The following is a 20,793-nucleotide window of genomic DNA, read 5'->3' on the forward strand; positions in this document are numbered from 1 at the left end:
ACCCACCGTCCATATATCGTCCATAGTAGGCTACCCTCGATAACAGCGCGCCAGAACAAAGCTCTCCTCTCGCGCAGTGCTCTGGGAGAAAGAGTCGTCTGCTATTCTCTCCCACCGTGTGAATGCTCGCCGCGGACGGGCGGACCCCGGATCAGAGCGACCGATCGCTTCGCTATTCGGTCCGTCGTGTGAATCCACCTTAAGAATGCGTATTGAATCAGTTCCGGTGTAAGGCACTCCTGGCTGGGCTTCCCAAATCGCGGAGTTCAGCATAAAGAGCGGTACCAAAAAGAGCGGCAGGCATAAGCGCCTGAGAGGGAAGGGTTGTCATCGTTAGTAATTGAAGCGTGAGTGCATATTTCAGTCAGGGATTCGCTCTTTTCGGTGATGGGCAGCGAAGAGCTCCCGGGGAATGACGCGGGGTCGGCGATGGTGGCCTCTGACCGGCATCTCCCAAGGGGGAAGTGTGTTGTCGTTGCGCTGTTCATCCCAGGCGAACCAATTATTATTACCATTATTTATTTTAGCGTTGCGAAGTCTATTTGAGTTCGGTTAAGAACTGGCTTGGCCCATGCCCAAAATTGGGTTAGGGTGCTCTCGACCTCGACACTGCCTACCAAACCCCCCAAATTTTGGTGGCACATCCTCGAAATTGAGTTGACCCATTTGCGAAACCGACCTGACCCACCGCCACCAAACTAACTTTTTCCGATTCGAAAATGAACTCTATCTGCGTTCAAAACCGGCTTGGCCCGCCTCCGAAATTATGGCGGGAAGTACTTAAGCCGTACGTAAGTCGAGTCAATTCGTTTCGACAAGGGGACTTGTCTTCGTCTGGGCAGAGCGATCATCACTGGCAGGGGTTTAAATACGCTTTTGCTTCCCAAGAAGAAAAGCTGGGGAGGGAGAAAGTGGGTGAGAAGAAAGTAGATCAAAGAGTGGGGAAAAAAAAAAAAAAAAAAGTTTCTTCAGTATGTATTTTTCAGCCTGGAACCAGTGATCCTGTGGCCTGAAAAAGAAATAAAACCAGGAAACTCTACAATGAGGGGTGGAATATTAATCAGCACCTAAAGCAGGTTCGGTGCAGACCACCTCTCCCCAGCTTTTCTTCTTGGGAAGCAAAAGCGTATTTAATTAAACCCCTGCCAGTGATGATCGCTCTGCCCAGACGAAGACAAGTCCCCTTGTCGAAACGCTGGCTCGACCTGCGAACTGAGGCTTCCCCCTTGTAACCTTGCTCAGAAGTCCAAGTGGCAATTAACAGCACTACCAGTTACGAAACAAAACCTACTTCAGAAGCCAGACATGTAACCGTAATGCGCATATTCTTCAGCCCTTTGTAGTACATCATGGCACTTGTGCTTACGGAAATGGGATTTGGTGGCGATACCTGTATTAAGGTTAATAACTTATACCGTCGGCGTTCGTTCTTCAGTCACACTATAGCTGTCAATCAAATGATAAGCCATCATCAGAAAATAAAAACCCTGTCTCCACCGGCAATCGAGCCTCCGTTCCTTGGATCCCCAGCCCAGCGCTTTAACCTGCGCCACGCCCGGGATCGTGGAAGCACATCATGATTCTCCTTGTCTACCGTGAGGATGATAGTAGCGATGACAATGATGCTGCAATTAGTGATAATGACAATGGTGACAGTAGCAATGACAATGACAGTGCATTTAGTTGATAATGATAATGAGAGCAAACGTGATGCACCGTGTGCACCAGCAATGCTCGGGCTTTCGCATTTCTGCAGTGTAGATTCCACAGTGCTCTCGAAATTTTTTTTTTTTTTCTGTTCCTGCTCGTGTCTACCTTACAAAAACTTTGTTTTCTGTAAGAGCGGTCGTTCGTGATTACCATGTTGGCAGACCAAATCGACATCGTGTCGTGCTAATGTGACAGGCCCTTGAGCTTTACCACAAGGGCGGGACCCATGCAAGGCAGTTATGAATGGGTAATAAACAAAGTTTCCTAATGAAGTTCTGGAGCTCAGATTGTCTATGGCAAGCACCATCTGAAAGATATATGGCAAAATTGTGCCAGCTTAAGACCAATATTACAATACAAACATCGGGAAAAGATTTAGTAAACAGAAGTTGAAATATATTTGTAATGTTGTTTTATGATAAATCATTTGAAAATTGCAATAGAATCTAGAGCACATCTTTAGCATTATGCTCAGTCTGAGCTTTAAATTAATAACAATACGACATATAGCACATTAAGGCTGCAGGGTTCCTTGACGCTTGCACGACGACTGGCCATTTTTCACAATGTTTGCGCGATCGCTGTGATACTAGCACTTAAGATAAAAAGATCAGCTTGTAATTCATTATAAAGGGAAATGCATTCAATTTTCAAAAGTGTGCGTTGTTAATAGCAATAGTTCTGGATACAATTAGAGGGAACGAAAAACGCAAAGCAAAAAACAATGCTTTTCTTCGACGCACCTCCTTCTGCCGCATTTAAATGAAATGTTAATCTCTGTACGCCTATATGTAGCCGCTTTTGGCTCCAATTAATAATTATTTAAAACCTGAACTCTAAAAAAAGACGAAAAAAAGGTAATACTATTAGAGGCTCAATAGCTTCGCCCCAAATAAAGAAAAATGGACCCTGCATATTTGGCACATTTGTGGCAAATGCACATTTCGTTACATGCGCAAAATTGCTTTGAGCAGCAGTAAGTACTTGTTTAATTTTCGTTGTTCTATATTAGACGCCGTTGCGAAAATGCGACCCACGGAGACCTGCTGCTGACGGCCATACCTCCGCGGGCAGGCGCATTTTCCGACCGTCTTCCTCGCCGGTTCATCAGAGTCGCAAGAACGTTCTTCGCCGAATCGTCGTTGCCTGAACAATTGCCAGCAAATGGCATCTGTATTCTAAGGCGAAAGCCTTTAATGCCTCATCGCTGTTGACAGAAGGTTGTAAGCAGACGGTTGCCAGCAGAGGTGTCACGCTTTCGAGAGCGAGAGTGGAAAATAAACTAATAAACCTCGTCTACACCGCGTGATTCCGTTCCCTCAACGGTAGGGTCTTCTGAGCAGCGTCACCTGGCGACAGATAGCAGAAATATTGTAAAAATTTAATTATAGTGGGTTTGAAGCTAGCAGTGCTCGTTGCTTCAGTGGCGCAACAGAGCCACGAGGTGATAGCACGACAATGGTAACAGTAATCAATTACCTTCACCGTAATCATTTCCTGCCTTCAGTGAGTGTATGTTAACTTTAGGTTGCGTTCAGAGACACCTTTCGGTAACTATCGCCGTTTAACCCGCTGAGAGGCAACCAGTGAGGAGAAAGAAGTTGCGGGACCCTACCGTTGAGGAGACGGAATTACGCGTCTACACCGGGAATCGAGCCTCCACCCCTTGGATCCCCAGCCCAGCGCTTTAACAACTGCGCCACTCTCCGGATCGCGAAACACGCTGTCCATAATTCCCCTTGTCTACCGTGAGAATGACAGCGGAATTCCGCGAGTCACAGATACTGCGCCTTTCCTTTCCTGTAAACGAATTATAGAACACCGGTGAACTTTAATGCGTTCAATGAAATACTGGTTGTGTTCGACAAGGGAAGCGCGATGTAGCGTCACGACTGGTCATGACGTCATCAGGAGATTCATGCATTCATGGAGATTCAAGCTGACCCCGCCGGGCGTCCGGTCCAGCCGTCTGTGCAGCGCCTTTCATTTGCCGCTTCCTCGAACGCCGCACAACACAGCAAACACAAGCAGACCCAGATGTCTAGAGGCGTTAGTACCGCAGGCATCAGCGGCGTTTGATATTGATTTTCAAGATAGAAAAGGCGCAGTATCTGTGACTATTCTCGGCGGAAGCAGGTACCACGCTGTAAAGGAAGGGATTAAGGTGGGAGTGAAAGAAGAGAGGGAGATAGAGGTGCCGTAGTGGAGGGCTACGATCCACCGCGCTATAATGGCTTTCGCCTCATCGCACTTTAGTGGTCCAAAGTGCCCTCTAGAATTTTTTTAAATACCAGACGTAACATTTTGCCTGTAATTGCTCTGATATTGAATTACCAACTTTATAAGTGACTTCTAGACCTTTTTAATTACGTCTATCGGTGAGCAGTAACACTGCTATGTTTTTTCAGCTGCCTTGTCACGATCTTGTTGCGTTGTAGCCTCAATTTAGTGCAGTGTCATTAAAATACTTTGCTACACGCGAGCCTTTAACGAGTTAACCGGCCTAACTTTTCCAGAAATTTAATTTGCGAGTTATCGCCCAAGGTATCCTGTGAGGCCCCTACGTTACATTGGCTAGCAGCCACTGTACCTACGTGCATGCAGTTAGCTTGTACGTGGTCTCGGTGAAGAGAAGGAGAAGTGAACGGTGCAGAGCCATTCCGGTTGAAACGGCCTGCCGTCGCACAAAGCAGCGTCTACGGACGAGAATAGATTTGGCCACGTCGACTGGAGAGCCGTGCTCACCGCCCGCTTCGGAGTTATTCGCCAGCACAGTACTGGGAATCGAACAGCGTGGTAAACTACCACAATGCGAACCAAGGTACAGGATGTGCATATAGCGAGGTAGAAATTGGCACGAACCAACATGGGCGCACTATGCTTTCTCTCGAGGATTTGACGAGGCAACGCCAAGTCCTAAAATAAAGAGGGAAATTGCTGCCAGAACTAAGACGCGAGGTGTTGTTAAGTGGAAAAGAAAGGTGCCTACGTTGTGTTTGCCAATCTCAATATCACCTCAAGAAAGAGGCGAGAGTTCACAGAGCCGGAAGGTGGGGGGTCAGTCGACGGTAAAATGACACTGGCCTGCTACTCCACACAGAAGAATGAGAGAGCTGAAGTGCGAATGAAGGGTTATGATGCCACAACAGAATGGATAACTCCGATTAGCTGACCAGCGCTAGCTGAAAGTGTACGAATAGCACAGGTGTCGGCTGTGAATGCCCCATCCCAGGGAAGGCGTCTTTCTCATGCTAGCAAGTCCGAACCACGGGCGTTCGTCGACAGCAGAAACTCGGCCGCCTTCGTGCACACGCTGGGGACGCAAGAGCAAAGCCGCTTTTCCCCGCGCGGCCATTGATCGACGCCCGCTACGACGACGCATGCAGGCGCCCCCTCTCGGATGAGTCCAATGCACCCCTGGAGGGGGGACCACGAGTCACCATCGGCGCCGGAGCGGCGCGTTTCCGGCGGACGCGCGGACCGCCTCCCGAAATCGGCATTTTCGTTCGACTGCCCAAAGGAACACTGCCCCCACCCTGCCCCCCGCGCACACAACCGGGGCCCAAGAGCGGAGATACGCATTCCTGGCGCGCTCGCGTGCTCACCAGCAGGGGGGTGCGGGGTCCTGGTCGGCCGCCCTCAGCCACTCCGCGCAGCAGCCTCGAGCACGCTGCCGGGAGTAGTAAACACTGCATGCGCATGGTAGAAAGTGGTGCGCTGCCCCTCTTCGGAGAAAGCCCCGTGGCAGCAGAAACAACGGATGCGCCTTTCCCGCATCGGCGAAAAACATAAAATCCGGCTCAAAATTACTAGTAAGGGCGTGGTTCACCGCAGATACCGTATGTTTGACAATGCTGTTGGTAGTCACCACTAGATTCGATCTTTGTTTTCTGCATATTTTGTTTTCTTGTTCTCTTTTTAACTTCTTTTGGTGCTGCCGCATTCAACACTGCCGCCACCTGTTCAGCTTGCAGTTGTTGTTTTTTTTTTCTTTTTTTTTCTTGGACTACTTTTATCATTTCTCGCCCACGATGCATATCAGCTATACAACTTTGACCACTCACAGACACATGGACCAATTAACCACCTTCCGAGCGTGCCGGGGAAGAGCGAGCAGTGGTCAGAAATGTCCAAGATAAAAAGCAAGGACACATGTCGGCTTCGCAAGACGTGCTGCGGACGCCGTTGAGCCACTGCGTTTGCCGCTCATCGACGGTCCTTGCAAAGGCGTCCTGGACACGGGGTCCAAATACAGATTTTCCTGAAACCTTATCGCGGGGCACTGGTGGCCTTTTGGAACTACACTGGCGAAATCAAGGTTGGTTGTTTCCAGACGAAATAGCAATTGGCCGACAAGAAAATGCGCAGTAATCTACATAGAACTGTTAAACGCAGACAAATAACCACATTCTTGGCTTAGTTCGAAGAACGGTAAGGCAGCGCCTTATTCAGTTTCCCAAACCACCTCTAGCCAACCTTTTGTGAATGCTGCGAGTTTCAAGTATCGTGTTAACGGTAACGCGTACAAAGACACAACGGCGGCGCGGTGTCAGGGTTAACTGGAGCTGCACAGCTTAAAAAAACATTGACCGGAAGCCACACGGCCGACGGTAGTGACAGAGCTGAGCTTCCTGTCGGCTCGTAACGGCCGCGGTTTCCCGCGAACTGGCGGGGGCCAGTGACCATCACCGGACACGCGCTGGCGCCCTCCCCCTACACACAACAATGGCACAGGAGCGACAGAGCGCCCGCCACCGCGCTGCTGCCCCGAAGCTCCACGAAGGCCCACGACGAATGGAGACACGAATCATGTTTGGATGAGGCTAAGCATAAGATATGCGTTGCACACAAGGTACCGAGGGACGCTCGAAGCCCTTGGCCGTCATTACGTTTTAGCGATGCCATTCGTTCAGGTAAGAAACGGGAGGATCGTTCGTCCACTAAAACTGCGGGAGTCCTTTTGGCGCGGGTATCAGTTCCACGCCCCGGACGGTCCAAAGTGACTGGTTAATGAGGCAGCTCGTCTGCGGCTCTGCCGACAATGGGACGGTCACCTGCCCCCATCGTCAGGTGAGAGCGCGGACCAAATGGGTTTCCAATGTCCTCACGCCTAATGACGCCGCCTAATGCCGCTTTCCTTTCTACGCAGGCGCTCCGACTTGAGCGAAAATTTCAGTGGACTGCCTTGGAGCCGCGCCCAGAGGGGACCACGCTGGCATCGATCGTCGGTGCAGTGCGGGCGCGTTTAATGCGGCCGCTGCATGCGCCACCGGTTCAAGGGGTGCCCACAGAGGCAGCGGGTGAATACGGAGCGAGCTAGTTCTTTGGTGCCAATCTGTGTGCACGTGCCTCGAAGGAAGAAAGCAAAAATCTCGAAAAGAGTTCACGCGATAGTGCGCGTGTTTTTAAGACACGTTTGGAGACGCGATACAGGTCACGGCAACCGTGGACTTTCGGCAGAACGAGCTGCATACGCTATCGCGTAAAACTAGCCGTTTAAGACATCCGAAAGCACTGTTTGGTACGCGTATGCATGGTTTTGCTTGGGACTGAGTTTGTCAAACGTCTTTAGGTTTGATTTTTGTGGAAACGACAATAATAATAATAATAATAATAATAATAATAATAATAATAATAATAATAATAATAATAATAATAATTATTATTATTATTATTATTATTGGTTCAGAGGAAGGGAAAGGCGCAGTATCTGTCACACTTGTCTCACTTTTCGGTGGACAACGAACGGCATACAGTTGGAGTATGTCATCGGCCTCCAACTTGGCAGATGGATGCTAAATGGGAAGAGAAACGGCATGACCAAGCGGTTGCGTACCAATTTTCATGCGGAAAACAGATAGATGTTAGGATGAGAAAATGACGAGAAAGGAAAATCCAGCCCGCATCTCCTGGCTTTCGAGATTAAAATGATGAAAGAGCTAGTCGATTGTGTAAAAAGATTATGCGACCAGACAAGCACAAACTGTGAGAACAATTGTCGCCGTAAACTCAGTAATTACCTAAATTTAATTAGCTAATTTTCTGCAGTTGCATATATGTTTTTGTACTGAAAACTTGCGGGCATTTCAAGACTGTTGTGTTTTCTACAATTTTTATAATGTGCATGTGTCCCGAGATAGGCGCACATAAATATTCAGCCCGACACGTCCAATTGCGCATGCGACACTCGGCAGCTCCCTGGTGTGACGCAGCTCTTGCATATGGTACTTTCCGCGACAAGAATTTGGAGCCAACTGTGATCGCGTCTCGTTCTGGGCCAGCAACCAACCTCTTGAAGCCTTCGCCCCACTTGGTCCGCACAGTGATCAGTCGGTTTTGCTGGCAAAGGACCTTCTATGCGCAACAGTGGCATCACACCAGGGAGGAGCTTCACGGTGAACCCCACTACCTCGCATGCGTAATTAGACGGTTTGAGGCTGTGATGTCGCGACACATATATCACGTACATCGGAAAACAACACAGCCTCGCCTGAGTGACGCTGCCCGAAGGGACACTCCTTTTGGGAGAATCAGAGCAACGTTACGAAATAGCCACTCTGATCTCTACGTTTTGTTTGGCACCAGACTACTTGACAAAGCGAAAGGTAGGCAGCTCCGTGGTATGCAAAGAGAGCTGGTTTGCACAAGGAACTCGTGACACTCCGATGACGAAGTCATGCCTCATACTACATGACCCCGTGGTATGACGTCACGTGTCCACTCGGATCGAAATCGACATTTTAACTGACGAGTAATGACGTGACCACACACCACATGTAATGCTAAGCAGTACCACATGCAGTCGCCATACAATGCCACAATTGTATTAATTAGCTAATCAGCCATGACCGGTCACTATATATGTCATGATCATAGACGACCGTATACCAAATCACCTGTCTGGTCATCATACATGCATATATATAATTAGGTGGAGCTGCTGTGACTGCTTGTTTTAGTGCGCTAGCATTTGATGCCGCAGAAATCAACTAAGCCGGGCTTTGTGCGCGGGGAGAGGACAGCCGGTACGGAGGCCCTGACCTTGAAAATAAATAGAATAGATATAGCCGCAACTGCGCTTTCCAATCCGCTTCAGTGGCCAATGCTCGAGAGCACTATGCAGTTGCCGCTTTTTTTTTTTTTCTAAACATGGTATTTATTACAGTGAAACACTGTTCTATGCACACTAAGTGTGTGCAAATTATAAGGAACACAGCGTCAAATCAACACGATTCTCAATACGGCACGTCAAGGCAACAAAGCTCGGTCTGGGCAGACATTTCCCTTAAATGAACAATCATTCTACTCAAATACTGAAGTGGCCTTTTGCAGAAACAACAGATTTGCAATGTCAATCCATCATGCGCGTGTTCCGCAGGCTGTGTAATTCAATTAAAAACGAAAACCATCAGAAATGGCAGTGCAGCGAGATATCCTAAACAAAATGAGGTGCCAAATTAGCTTTTTTTTTTTTTTTTTTCAATGTACATTGAATGATATCCCTAAACAGTACTGCATCTTTGCAATCGACGAAACGATGCTCAACAGTTTCTGCAACGTCACCAAGCGGTAATTTAGCGTAGACACAAAAATGCTAGTTTTTCCAAACCCCGTTGGTAATGCATCAGTATGCAGCTTATACGAAAAAAAGATGGGAGGCATTTTTTCGTACTCTTTGGAGCACATCATGTCCCAGAGGGAAGAGCATAGAAATTAAATTACTGTGCAGACGCTTCGTCGACACTGGCAGCTGACATTGGAAGCGGGAACTCAGCACCGAAAACAAACAAATAGGAAACAATCCGCCGAACACATATCATGCATTCCACTGCATAAACGCAGACAACCAGAAACATAGAAGACAAAACGAGAATCGGTATAGCATGAACTAAATAAATTTTCTGGCAAAAAATGCACATACTGTTGGGTGTGAAATGTAACGTAAAAGTATGAAACTTGAAACGATCTGTCGGACATACACGTGGGCTCAAATTATTTTGGATTACATAACATATTTTAGTAGCGAGAAGCAGATTACAGACAGCCCCCTGCAAAAAATAAAGAGACCGTGGGGAACAATATCTGAGCGTAGCGCTGAAGTGTTGCTAAAGTGTTGGCCTACACCTATCAGTTTCTGGCATTAACAAAATATTTCTTTGGTGAATGACTGGCAAAAACGCAACATCAGTTCTGGTCTGAAAAAAAAAAAAAAAAGTGCTTTCGGAGAAGGGATAAAACAGATTTAATTATAACATTCCCATTAAAGGGAAATTTTGGTACACTGCATCTTACAATTCATCTCAGGAGAACTTATCCCGGTGCACTCATCCTCAGAGAGTGGCCTAATCACAGCGCTCTACAAGAATGTGGGCTTTAAATGTTAGAAAAAAAGATGCGACGACACTCGGTTGCTATTGCGTTTGAATTTGTGAGCAAGACAACACCAAAATATGGCAGCCGCGTGGCGACGCTCATCAAGCAATGTCCGCATAGTTGGCTCCTCAGAGTACAAAGCATGATTGCAGTGGCGATCGGACACGGGCCGCCCGAAAGCGCTCTGCATCGAACTTTTATACGTAGTAGTGATTTCCTCTGTGTACAAACCAGAAGTCTCTATTCAGGCTAGTGCAAATCATAATCTCAAGTAACTGCTATCCCTCACCTTATTGAGCCTATCGCAATAGCTACACCACGAACTTTTTGTCGCGGTGAAGAAGATTCCAAAGCTGTCTACACTGGCTGCTCTAAGACATCCTCGTGTGTCAGCGAAGTTTCCACAATGACTACTGCGGCTGAAACTCGGGACGGGCACTTTCTTCAATTCGCACAGTGACTGTGGAATGATCAGAGAAAAAAAGATCGCATGAAATGCGCCATTTAAGGAGATCTGCTGAGACGTATATGCATACTATGGTGAGGCTGCCCAAAAGTAATAAAAACTAATATGCCTCTGCTCGTGCCACTGAGACGTATATACAATCAGGACTAGAATGTGAAGCTCTTTTAATATTTCTGCGTTTTCAGTGATAGCCGATAACATACCAGGGCTCTTAACGGCGTTTTGGCTAGGCCCCATCATAGGTCGTGGGGGTCGCACAACTCAGTTCAGGTCACACATAAATACCGCACACCGATCAATGTCTAGAAGACTTCCAATAACACTAAAAAAAGTTGCCAGCTGCACACGATTATATGAAGTATACACGTTGAAGGATCTCCACAATTCGCTAAGCACTCGAAAGACACAGCTTATAAGGCGCTTTTGTGCATCAACCTAGTGCATAAAGTGAGAAATAGAGCCCTTTTAAAAACAGGTAAGAACCACCGAGAGTTATGAAAAGCCACAGGGCTACCTCAATCATTGAAAGAGCTACGATGTCCAGCCGAACAACTGTCTCTGCCTGATGCTCGCCATGGTGATGACGAACATGCAATTTATCATGCATTCGCGACGTCTTCCGCCAATTCGGAAAGCGAGATCTCCCTGGCACCCTTTCTCCTCGACTTGCCAATTCCGATGGTTTCCTTCTCAGAGGAAGCACAACTCGATGACGCGCTTCGAGGCCACACTAATTGGCACATCCGAGCCGCAGCTGCCGTTAGGGGGTATTCCTCATTCACCACCTTGGTCTTCTTCCCGCTCACTCACCAAGAATGTCCTCAGTGACGCTCTTTCATCGGTACGTTGGCGCGCTACCAGTGCGGTCTTTTTTCCCCTACCTTCACTGAAGTTTGAGCTTGAAACCTCGCACCGAATGACGCGCTATACATTATTCGCATTCAGTGGCCAACTTAATCGGCTGCCTTTTTTTTTTTTTTTTCCAAAGTGATACATTGTTGACGGTCGTCATGAAAACTGTGACTCACGTCAGCTGCTGGTTAACTCGGTTGTAAGAGCTAACTTTTAACAGGTGAGCACCTGGTTGCAATTAGAGACTTGGAGCTGGCCACTAGTAAGTGCCATATCTGCTTTTAGAATGTTTAAAACGCTATTACCCTGGGCAGCATTTCTCGCGCAGTTTGAAAATAGCCCGCACACTGACGTCACCAATCAGCGTCACTCCGCGGCGCACCGCTGGCTCACTGCCCCTCACCGACTGAGTGGGCGAACATCTGCTGTGACAGGGTCAATGATAATGCGACAGCCCAATGCTTCTGCTCTCGAAAAAGAAAATTGCAATCTTTTCGCCCCCAATCCAATGATGTGTGTGTGTGTGTGCACGACAATGACGAGTGAGGTCGTGGAACCACTCATAACTGATTTCTGGCAGCAGCACCGTAGCAGCGAACGAACAAGGTGTCATGTGGCACGTTTTGTGACATTTTCGAGAAGACGTCCTAAACCCCACCAACGACATTCTCTGAGGCGCCGGTAGCATCCTGCGTGGTTGCCACCCAGCTGAAGCGAGTGGCTAGTCGTGGGCAGTAGCAACCTTTTCCGCTGACTTTGGTGGGGCCTAAAATCTGTCAACAAAAAAAGTGGGCCCAAGTGAACGGTCATACATAGAAGCCGCCATCGTTTGGTCGCCCCTATAACAGGAAAGGCCGACAATTGGCAATTAAATTATATCATTTCTTCCAGGGGTGGTGCGCGAAAGACGCCGGTGGCTGCCCAGCTTAGCGAGGACCTTCCGGACGCTGCTGCTCGACTAGCAAAACATTGCGGGAATTCGCACTGCTTGGGGCATCACCAACTGGGGCACAGGAGCGGTCCCGACGACCTCCAGGGAGCGACGCGACAACAGCGTACCAACCATACGTATCAGCTTTCAATACGTACCAAATGGCCAAACTTCTCACGTTAATGCGATAACAGCGTATCCAGCACTTTCGAAAAGGGAAGCATCTTGTCGGTATTCTAAACTCAATCACGTAAATGCTATATAGTGAGTCTTCCCGTTTCATATCCTATAATCTTTTTTCTCCTTGTTCCTGCACCGACAACGGCCAACAGTACCCCGTTCAAGTCGTTCATATATCTAAACGTAAATGTGCTTTCGTATAGCATCCAGAAAATAGAAGGGTCGCAGAATGGGTCGAAATAATGAATAAAATGTTTCGCGTTTACATCTCCCTGATGATGAAGACATTGAAATTGATCATACGGAAAGCGCGAGCAGAAATTTCGGCTTGTTTTTGTTTTTCTTTTTGAAACTGAAATTTTCTAAAATTTTCAGATGATCGATGGTAGGGCAGGCTGAACATCCATCTAATTTTGGCGAAGCCTGAAGCGAAAAAAAAAATAAATAAAACGCGGACGTGAGAGAACACATAACGTCTCTCTCACGTCTTTTTTGCGCTTGAGGGTTCGCCGAAATGAGCAAACTTCTCACACTAGCCCAACAAAACTGAATGTCCACGCCTCGTGTGCGCTGCAAAAATGGCGGCGTACGTTCCTCTGAATGTACGCGGCAAATGGTTTCCTTCTGGAATTTCACTCGCAGTCCCTTTAATGCGTTCCACGAAGTTCTTTTTTTTTTTTCTTTTTGTCGTTTAGTAAAACGTTGTTTTGTTTCGTGACGCATTAGGTGCCATTGAGTAAAAATGCGCACGCGACCTAATTTTTTTAGTTCACTAAATTTTTGAGCAGTTCATGTGATTTACGTGATATACGGAGCTGTAAGCATGCACACATACACATGTTTTGGAATTCTTCTCGATGGTATATAATGAGCGTCTGAAAGGGTTGACATCTTTCAGCCGCAAGATTTAGTTCACAAATGTACTAGTGTATCGTCTCTCAAAGTTCATGTGTCTTTCTTGAGAATGACACAGGCGAGAAATGTTACAAAACCATGGTTAACCACATTTTTTCCACCGAAAAATGTTAACGTAACCCAACGTTGAAGTGAAGCCCCCTCCAACAGTGGTTAGTAAATCCGCTCGTATAATGACACCAAGCTTACGCAAACTGCTGCAGCCCGACTTTCGCAAACAAACAGGCAGCGCAAACATGTTGGCCCTCCATCACGGGTGCCAGGCCCTTTTCTGAAATCCGAGTCTGGCAAGTGACAACCACGGTGCGGGCCACACTTGTTCTCGGCCTCCTTTGCGTCTCCGGGCAGCGGCCCCGTTCCCGGGCTGCGATAGCCGCGGGCCTTGACCCAGACGGCACATTGCCCTTCGTGACCGCATGAGAGAAACCTCCGTACGGCGTGATTCGCACTGATTCTATGTGCGCCTCCATTATTTCCGTCATTAATATTTGAGTAAGCTCAGCACTCTCTACACAGTAAAGAAAAAGGGCCATGTTCGCAAGGCCCGCAGAGGAGGGCCCACACACCTGAAGGCGCGGCGCGCCGGTGTGCGCGCAGGTCGTAGCCCCCGGGCGAGGTCCTGTGCAGTGCCGCCGACATGCTGGAGGGGGCCTCGAGAAGCAGCGGCTCCGAAGCGGGCCGGCCGAACGGCGCCGCCTCGCCGCTCCCCGCCGACGGTGGCGCGCCACCCGCCGCCAGCAGACCCGGCGAGGCCAGCTGGCGGATCTCCTGCGTCAGAAGGAAAACAGGGGTCATGCACGGAGAGAGAAAATGAACGGAGGATCCCAATTTTGCATTTATTCGTCCTTCGCCTCTGCCGACAGACACAAAGGATTTGATGCCCGCGCATTAGCCGGTGGCTCGAGACTTGACCAGCGGAAATACATTCTCTGCTCACTCAGCCTTAAATTCTCCCTAGCAGAGGAACGAACACCTTGAAAACTGTAGCTTCCACTGGGGATCCGTAAAGCAATGAATCCGGTGAATCTGTCAACGCACGGGTCTCCAAACAGTAATCCCCAACCGCTTGAACGATAGGAGACCTTGTTATCCAGCCCCGCCCTATCCGTCCAGCTCGCACTGACGGACAGGGGCCAGGAGCTGAACATATGGGTCCCGCAACTAGGGAACCACCTGGTCTGGTGCAAGCATGCACCACCGAATTATTTCGGGCTTAACAAATGTTGATGCCTCCAAACAGTAACGGTCCACGGGCGGATATTATCTACGAGATAGGCTGCCGTCTGAACTGTGCACTACGGGGGCACGGATTAGTCGCCTCGAGTGAAAGGTGCAGTGGCAGTGAGAAACGCTGGAGGGGAATGGGGAGGTCACCCCGTTTCAAACATTGAGCCAGGCGGTGACCTTGTGGTAGAACCTCGCATTTTGGAGGTGCCGGGTTCGGTCCCTGGTGCCGCCGGGCATCCGCCGGTCTTCCAATGAGTACAATATTTCCCCCGGCATGGTGCTTGAGGAAGAAAGGCGGGGTATACGTTAGAGGTTAAAGGGCTCCCGGACCAAATCGTTGCGCTGATAGGGCAGTAATTCGTTCCGCCATCACACAACCCTAAACACTCCGGTCAAAGACCATATGTCCCTTTTTCCATTCCGGTATGTAGGTGCCCTCCCTATGAAAGGTAGAAATGGCCGCGATGGGAGGCAGTGTAGTCTCCACTGGTGAACGAAGCACAGGGGTCGCCTACCGCGTTGCCCAATTGCGCCTGGTTGATGAAATGATGAAATATTTATTTTCCGTTACGTAGTCACTGCGAGCGCTCGGGATGCTGGCCCAACTGCGATCCAAGAGTCGAAGGCAACGTCGCCGGTGGAGTTCCGTTCGCGTGCTGCTTTCAAAACTTGGCCGACCCGCAGTGACGGGGATCACCACTCAATGTAGGAAGCACTACAGGACCAAGGCAGGGAGTAGCTCAGACAGAGAGCATTAGTACTTCCGTCCTCCTTTCCCGAGGAAACTGAACTGTCGAGCGCCAGGTGCCTATGCGTGACTTGAAAAAGTTCCCCAACAGTGGTGCTCATTCCGCCCGGCCGAAGTGGTTCGCGAGACACTTTATTACTTGAAAATACTGCAGCGTTGATTAAAAGGCCTTCGCTAGGGCGCGGGCAATACAAAAAGATACAACACAACATAGTATAAAAACATAGTAAAAATTTGGGGACATCTTCAAGGTTATGAAGCGAGACCGTTAATCGCTGCCGTCAGCGTTTTGCCCACGCAGACACGAACACTGTTCCGTCTTCCACGATCACAATCATGCGAAAGAACGCACATAGTAGCGACTGGTGGCCGCTTTTCACAGCGCGCTCTGCTCCATGGCTTCTAGAAAGTGACTACATACGAGCGAACAGCTGTCGACTTACGCTTCGCCCACCGCGAGCCTCGACAGATCGCTTGTGGTGTGAAAGCGTCGTCCACACCTCTGCTCAAACCTCAGGATTAATCGGTCACGAACGACGCAGCATACGCTGTCAACGACTATGTCGGATTTCAGCCATAAGCTATAGCGCAAAATTATAACACATTAGGACACCAGTGCTACACCACTGCTGTCACAGCATACTACAATGAAAGAAAAAAAAAATAAACAAGGCCCCATTTTTATAATACAGTGGAATGTTGTGCTAGTTGGTCTGCACACATTATGAAAAATTAGGGGCTAAAATAATGAGTTTTGCCTGAGCAAGTTACAAAATGACTCGACCGACAAGATTTAATCAATGTTTATATTTAGCCAATGTTTCCTTGGTGATTTACCGATTACTTTGGCACGCACCCAATCAGAGAGGCGCAATAAGTTATTAGATCAGTCAAAGTCTACGGTGACCCGGGCTATACGAGAGATGCCGTAGCGGATAGCTCCGTAGAAGTTCCGACCATCTGGGGTTGCACTGACATCGCATAGTACACGGACGCCTTGCGTCTCGCCTTCATCGAAATACGGCCGAAATTGTCGGCAATGTAAAAAGTCCTTCCTAACGAAGTTATATTATCCGGCATGTTGTGAACGAGAGGGTGTCGCGTGAATTAAGCCAATCAGGAGCGCAAGACCACAACAAAAGTTGACAGACATTGCACGGTCCGAACGCTATGGTCGAACAGAACGCTCTCTGCACGAGGGGCCGCTGCTGCTTTTCATCGCGGCGGCAAATGATGACAGTGGCGGCGATATATATATGAATGCGTGCGTGCGTGCGTGCGTTTCGTTTCGTTTTTCGTTTCGGTTTCGGTTTCGGTTTCGGTCGGTCGGTCGGTCGGTCGGTCGGTCGGTCGGTCGGTCGGTCGGTCGGTCGGTCGGTCGGTCGGTCGGTCGGTCGGTCGGTCGGTCGGTCGGTCGGTCGGTCGGTCGGTCGGTCGGTCGGTCGGTCGGTCGGTCGGTCGGTCGGTCGGTCGGTCGGTCGGTCGGTCGGTCGGTCGGTCGGTCGGTCGGTCGGTCGGTCGGTCGGTCGGTCGGTCGGTCGGTCGGTCGGTCGGTCGGTCGGTCGGTCGGTCGGTCGGTCGGTCGGTCGGTCGGTCGGTCGGTCGGTCGGTCGGTCGGTCGGTCGGTCGGTCGGTCGGTCGGTCGGTCGGTCGGTCGGTCGGTCGGTCGGTCGGTCGGTCGGTCGGTCGGTCGGTCGGTCGGTCGGTCGGTCGGTCGGTCGGTCGGTCGGTCGGTCGGTCGGTCGGTCGGTCGGTCGGTCGGTCGGTCGGTCGGTCGGTCGGTCGGTCGGTCGGTCGGTCGGTCGGTCGTTCGTTCGTTCGTTCGTTCGTTCGTTCGTTCGTTCGTTCGTTCGTTCGTTCGTTCGTTCGTTCGCTCGCTCGCTCGTCGTTCGTTCGTTCGTTCGTTCGTTCGTTCGTTCGTTCGTTCGTTCGTTCGTTCGTTCGTTCGTTCGTTCGTTCGTTCGTTCGTTCGTTCGTTCGTTCGTTCGTTCGTTCGTTCGTTCGTTCGTTCGTTCGTTCGTTCGTTCGTTCGTTCGTTCGTTCGTTCGTTCGTTCGTTCGTTCGTTCGTTCGTTCGTTCGTTCGTTCGTTCGTTCGTTCGTTCGTTCGTTCGTTCGTTCGTTCGTTCGTTCGTTCGTTCGTTCGTTCGTTCGTTCGTTCGTTCGTTCGTTCGTTCGTTCGTTCGTTCGTTCGTTCGTTCGTTCGTTCGTTCGTTCGTTCGTTCGTTCGTTCGTTCGTTCGTTCGTTCGTTCGTTCGTTCGTTCGTTCGTTCGTTCGTTCGTTCGTTCGTTCGTTCGTTCGTTCGTTCGTTCGTTCGTTCGTTCGTTCGTTCGTTCGTTCGTTCGTTCGAATGGGTCCAGTAGGGCATAAACGTAAAGGGGATGACACACGGTAGAAAAACGGGGGTCCTGTCGCCTCTAGTGTGTTTGTCTTTTTTTGCGCTTACTTTTCTCCCGTACGATCATGAACCAACTAGCCTAGCAACAAGTTTTACTTCGGTAAACTTTAATCCGACGTTTCGGCCGGGATCCGGCCTTTGTCAAGGAATGCAGAAAGAAGCAGTCGGGTCCTCATTACTTATTACATGCACAATCACAGAACACGTGACCAGCCACTATCGAGTAATAAAAATCAAAACATCAAAACAAGGTTCCACACGAGTAATGTACTGGCGGTGCGAAATATATAAACAGATTATAGACACAATGACACGTGTTGCGCTTAGGTCATGCACTTGAGTAATGTACTGGCGGTGCGAAATATATAAACAGATTACAGACACAATGACACGTGTTGCGCTTAGGTCATGCATCTTAAAATGTCGCACAAGAAAAAGCAAGATATGTCACCTAAAAAGTCGTTAGTCACTTTCATCACAAAAGACACACAAAATATACCGAGGTTAGAATGGGTAGAATACACAACGCACTTCATCCTGCAATATCCGGGGGGCCATTCATCCAAACAAAGATCATTCTGATTGGTAGGCGACTGTGGTAGATAAAACCTGAGTATGATTTGACAGCGAAACATAACTGTGATTTAGCACAGTAAAAAAAGAAAAAAAAAAGAAAGTTTAAACAGCCATCCCAATTGCAGCATCGCGAAAAACTCGGTTGTGTGCTCAATGCGACAGAGACAAAAAGAAGCAGTTAAAGAAGTTAATTGTTCGTACTAGTGTAGATTACACAAGGAATCGGGTGAAAGGTTATTGGATAGAATGCAATAATCAGCCCATATTACGGCGGGAAGCAATATGCTCGAGTGAAACTGGCAAACGACAGCCGGACCCCGGCCGAAACGTCGGAAAGTTTACCGTTTTTCTACCGTGTGTCATCTCCTTTATGTTATATATATTATAGCACACAAAATCAATAACCAATTTGACCGATTACCTGTTTTATTTTATTCTTATTAAAGCAATTTACCTATGACAAAATGACGCCAGCAAAATCCACGGCTCAGTGAAAGATCTACCACAAGCGCAACCGAATTTTCGGAAACGTTCAGTTACTGTGTGCAAATACAAACAAAGAACGTCTCATTTTATCAGCTGGGACGCAGCACGTATACAGTGTCGCTCTGCGTGAACTACTCCTAGATTCAGGAAATTTTCGTTCAGAATATTAATTAGCTGATATTTGCAAGTATATTGCAATTTTAATTTTTTTTTATGATACCCATACTTGCCTCTTTCCTCCACGACTTTACGCCTATCCAAATGCGAACAGAATGGCGAGTGAGTGAATGCATGCTTGTTCAAGAGGAGTGGCCCTTAGGCCCGAAGGGAGAAAATGGAAGGGAAGGAGTGGGTCGGAGACGCGGCAAAAGGCAAGACTAGGCAAGACACCATTCTTGTAGAACCCGGTGATCCAGAAAGACACTTGCAAATCACATCACCAACAACTGCCAGGGAAAAAGCGCACCATTCCAATGCCTACCATGTTGCTTTGTTAATTCCTGTCTTAGCTTAATGACTATTACCCTGATATGCAGATGTCTTATCCTGATCCTACGTGTTTTATAAAGCCGTTATTACGCGAAAGTAAAACGAGAGTCGGCAAAATTGAAAAAGGAAAACGCTGCTAGCATCTGACATACGCCATGAACTCTATTACGTCTACCCTAATTTTGAGTTACTTGAATTAATTTCCAGCTCCCGGCGTAAATTTGTATACTTTCTCGTGGACAGACGTACACAGTGGGTCAAGTAGGAACATACTTTTTTCCCGTTTTGGGTTACGTACCAAAGTAACACAGAACAAGGCACAGCGTCAGCGCAGCATCAATAGGGTTGATAAAAACAAAAACATCTACGTTCCAATTTTCTTTTCTTTTTTGGTGCCGAACCCGTTTGAAACAATTTTGATGTCATTCCCGAGTCGAACCTGGAACTGAACACGAATCTCAACAGAACCAGAAAAAAAAAAAAAAAAAAAAGAAACAAGTCCTGTTCGACACACTGATTGTATTGAGCGCGAGCGCCACCACTGGAGCGAACGGCGCTAGTGTCGACCTAGGGGAGCAAGTGGGATCACATGACTCCCCTTACTGCTGCTGAAGCAGACGCTCGATTGAATATGTGCATTTTAAAAGCTAATAGTCGTGTTTATTTCTGTATTTTTTGTTGATAAATAGTGCCAGTTTTGCACTTCTTGATCTTGCATAGTTACTGAGGCTGCTGAAGTATATTTCAGCTGTTGCTACGGTTCGTTACTGCTGTGTACCAGGACATAAGCGAGGGAACCCGGCACAAGCTCCCATTGCTAACCGGAACATAAGCTGACAGAATCTTCCTTAATCAAGATTTGAATAGGAAAAGAAGCGAGTAACCATTCTCATGCAGCAGACATTTAAGCGAGCAAGATTTCGTCCATGGAGTTGGCGCTAAACAGTTCGATGAGCGGCAGAAGAAACGGCGCGCGCATTTTAATTTGCGCTAATCACTTGTGAAGCTAACGCTACTATTGCTGAAATGATGGAAAAGATGCTGGCTTCTTCATGGAGCAATACGCTCCCTAAAAAAGGAAGGATCGTTCGAAAGCCAGAAAGTCTCAAATTATTCTAAACGAATGCATTGTCGCGGAAGTTTCACTAAAGTGAACTAGAAGATTCTGCCGCCTCGGGCAGCAGTATACATGGTGAGTTGCCTCAGGCAGCGTCTACAGTACTGTAGTAATTTCAAATGACAGATTCCGTGAACAAACGAAAGATAGAACATTGTATGCATGTTGTGATGTCCTGATCAAGGAATGCATAAAAAAAATCTACTGTGCGCGGGGAAAACAAATATCCGCTGTAACCGAGAGTGCCAATGGCGGTAATCACTGCGCAAAAATTCGCTGCGTGGAATGCACGTCTTCACTCATGCTAAAAAATTAATCCATGTCGT

The 20,793-nt window shown here is 48.3% G+C and overlaps 1 protein-coding gene across 1 annotated transcript in view; it reads right to left on the reverse strand.

Annotated features, from left to right (window-relative positions):
- Positions 1 to 20,793, reverse strand: part of mura (ring finger protein murashka) — a 163,448-nt gene that overhangs the window by 102,872 nt on the left and 39,783 nt on the right. The window contains exon 2 of the mRNA XM_084591479.1: positions 13,994 to 14,195. Coding sequence (XP_084447605.1) covers positions 13,994 to 14,195 — 202 coding nt within the window. The remainder of the gene's footprint in view (positions 1 to 13,993; positions 14,196 to 20,793) is intronic.

Source organism: Amblyomma maculatum, chromosome 1 (assembly GCF_055883805.1).
Source record: "Amblyomma maculatum isolate TAMU_Amacu chromosome 1, ASM5588380v1, whole genome shotgun sequence".
In the NCBI taxonomy this organism is placed as follows: Eukaryota; Metazoa; Arthropoda; class Arachnida; order Ixodida; family Ixodidae; genus Amblyomma; species Amblyomma maculatum.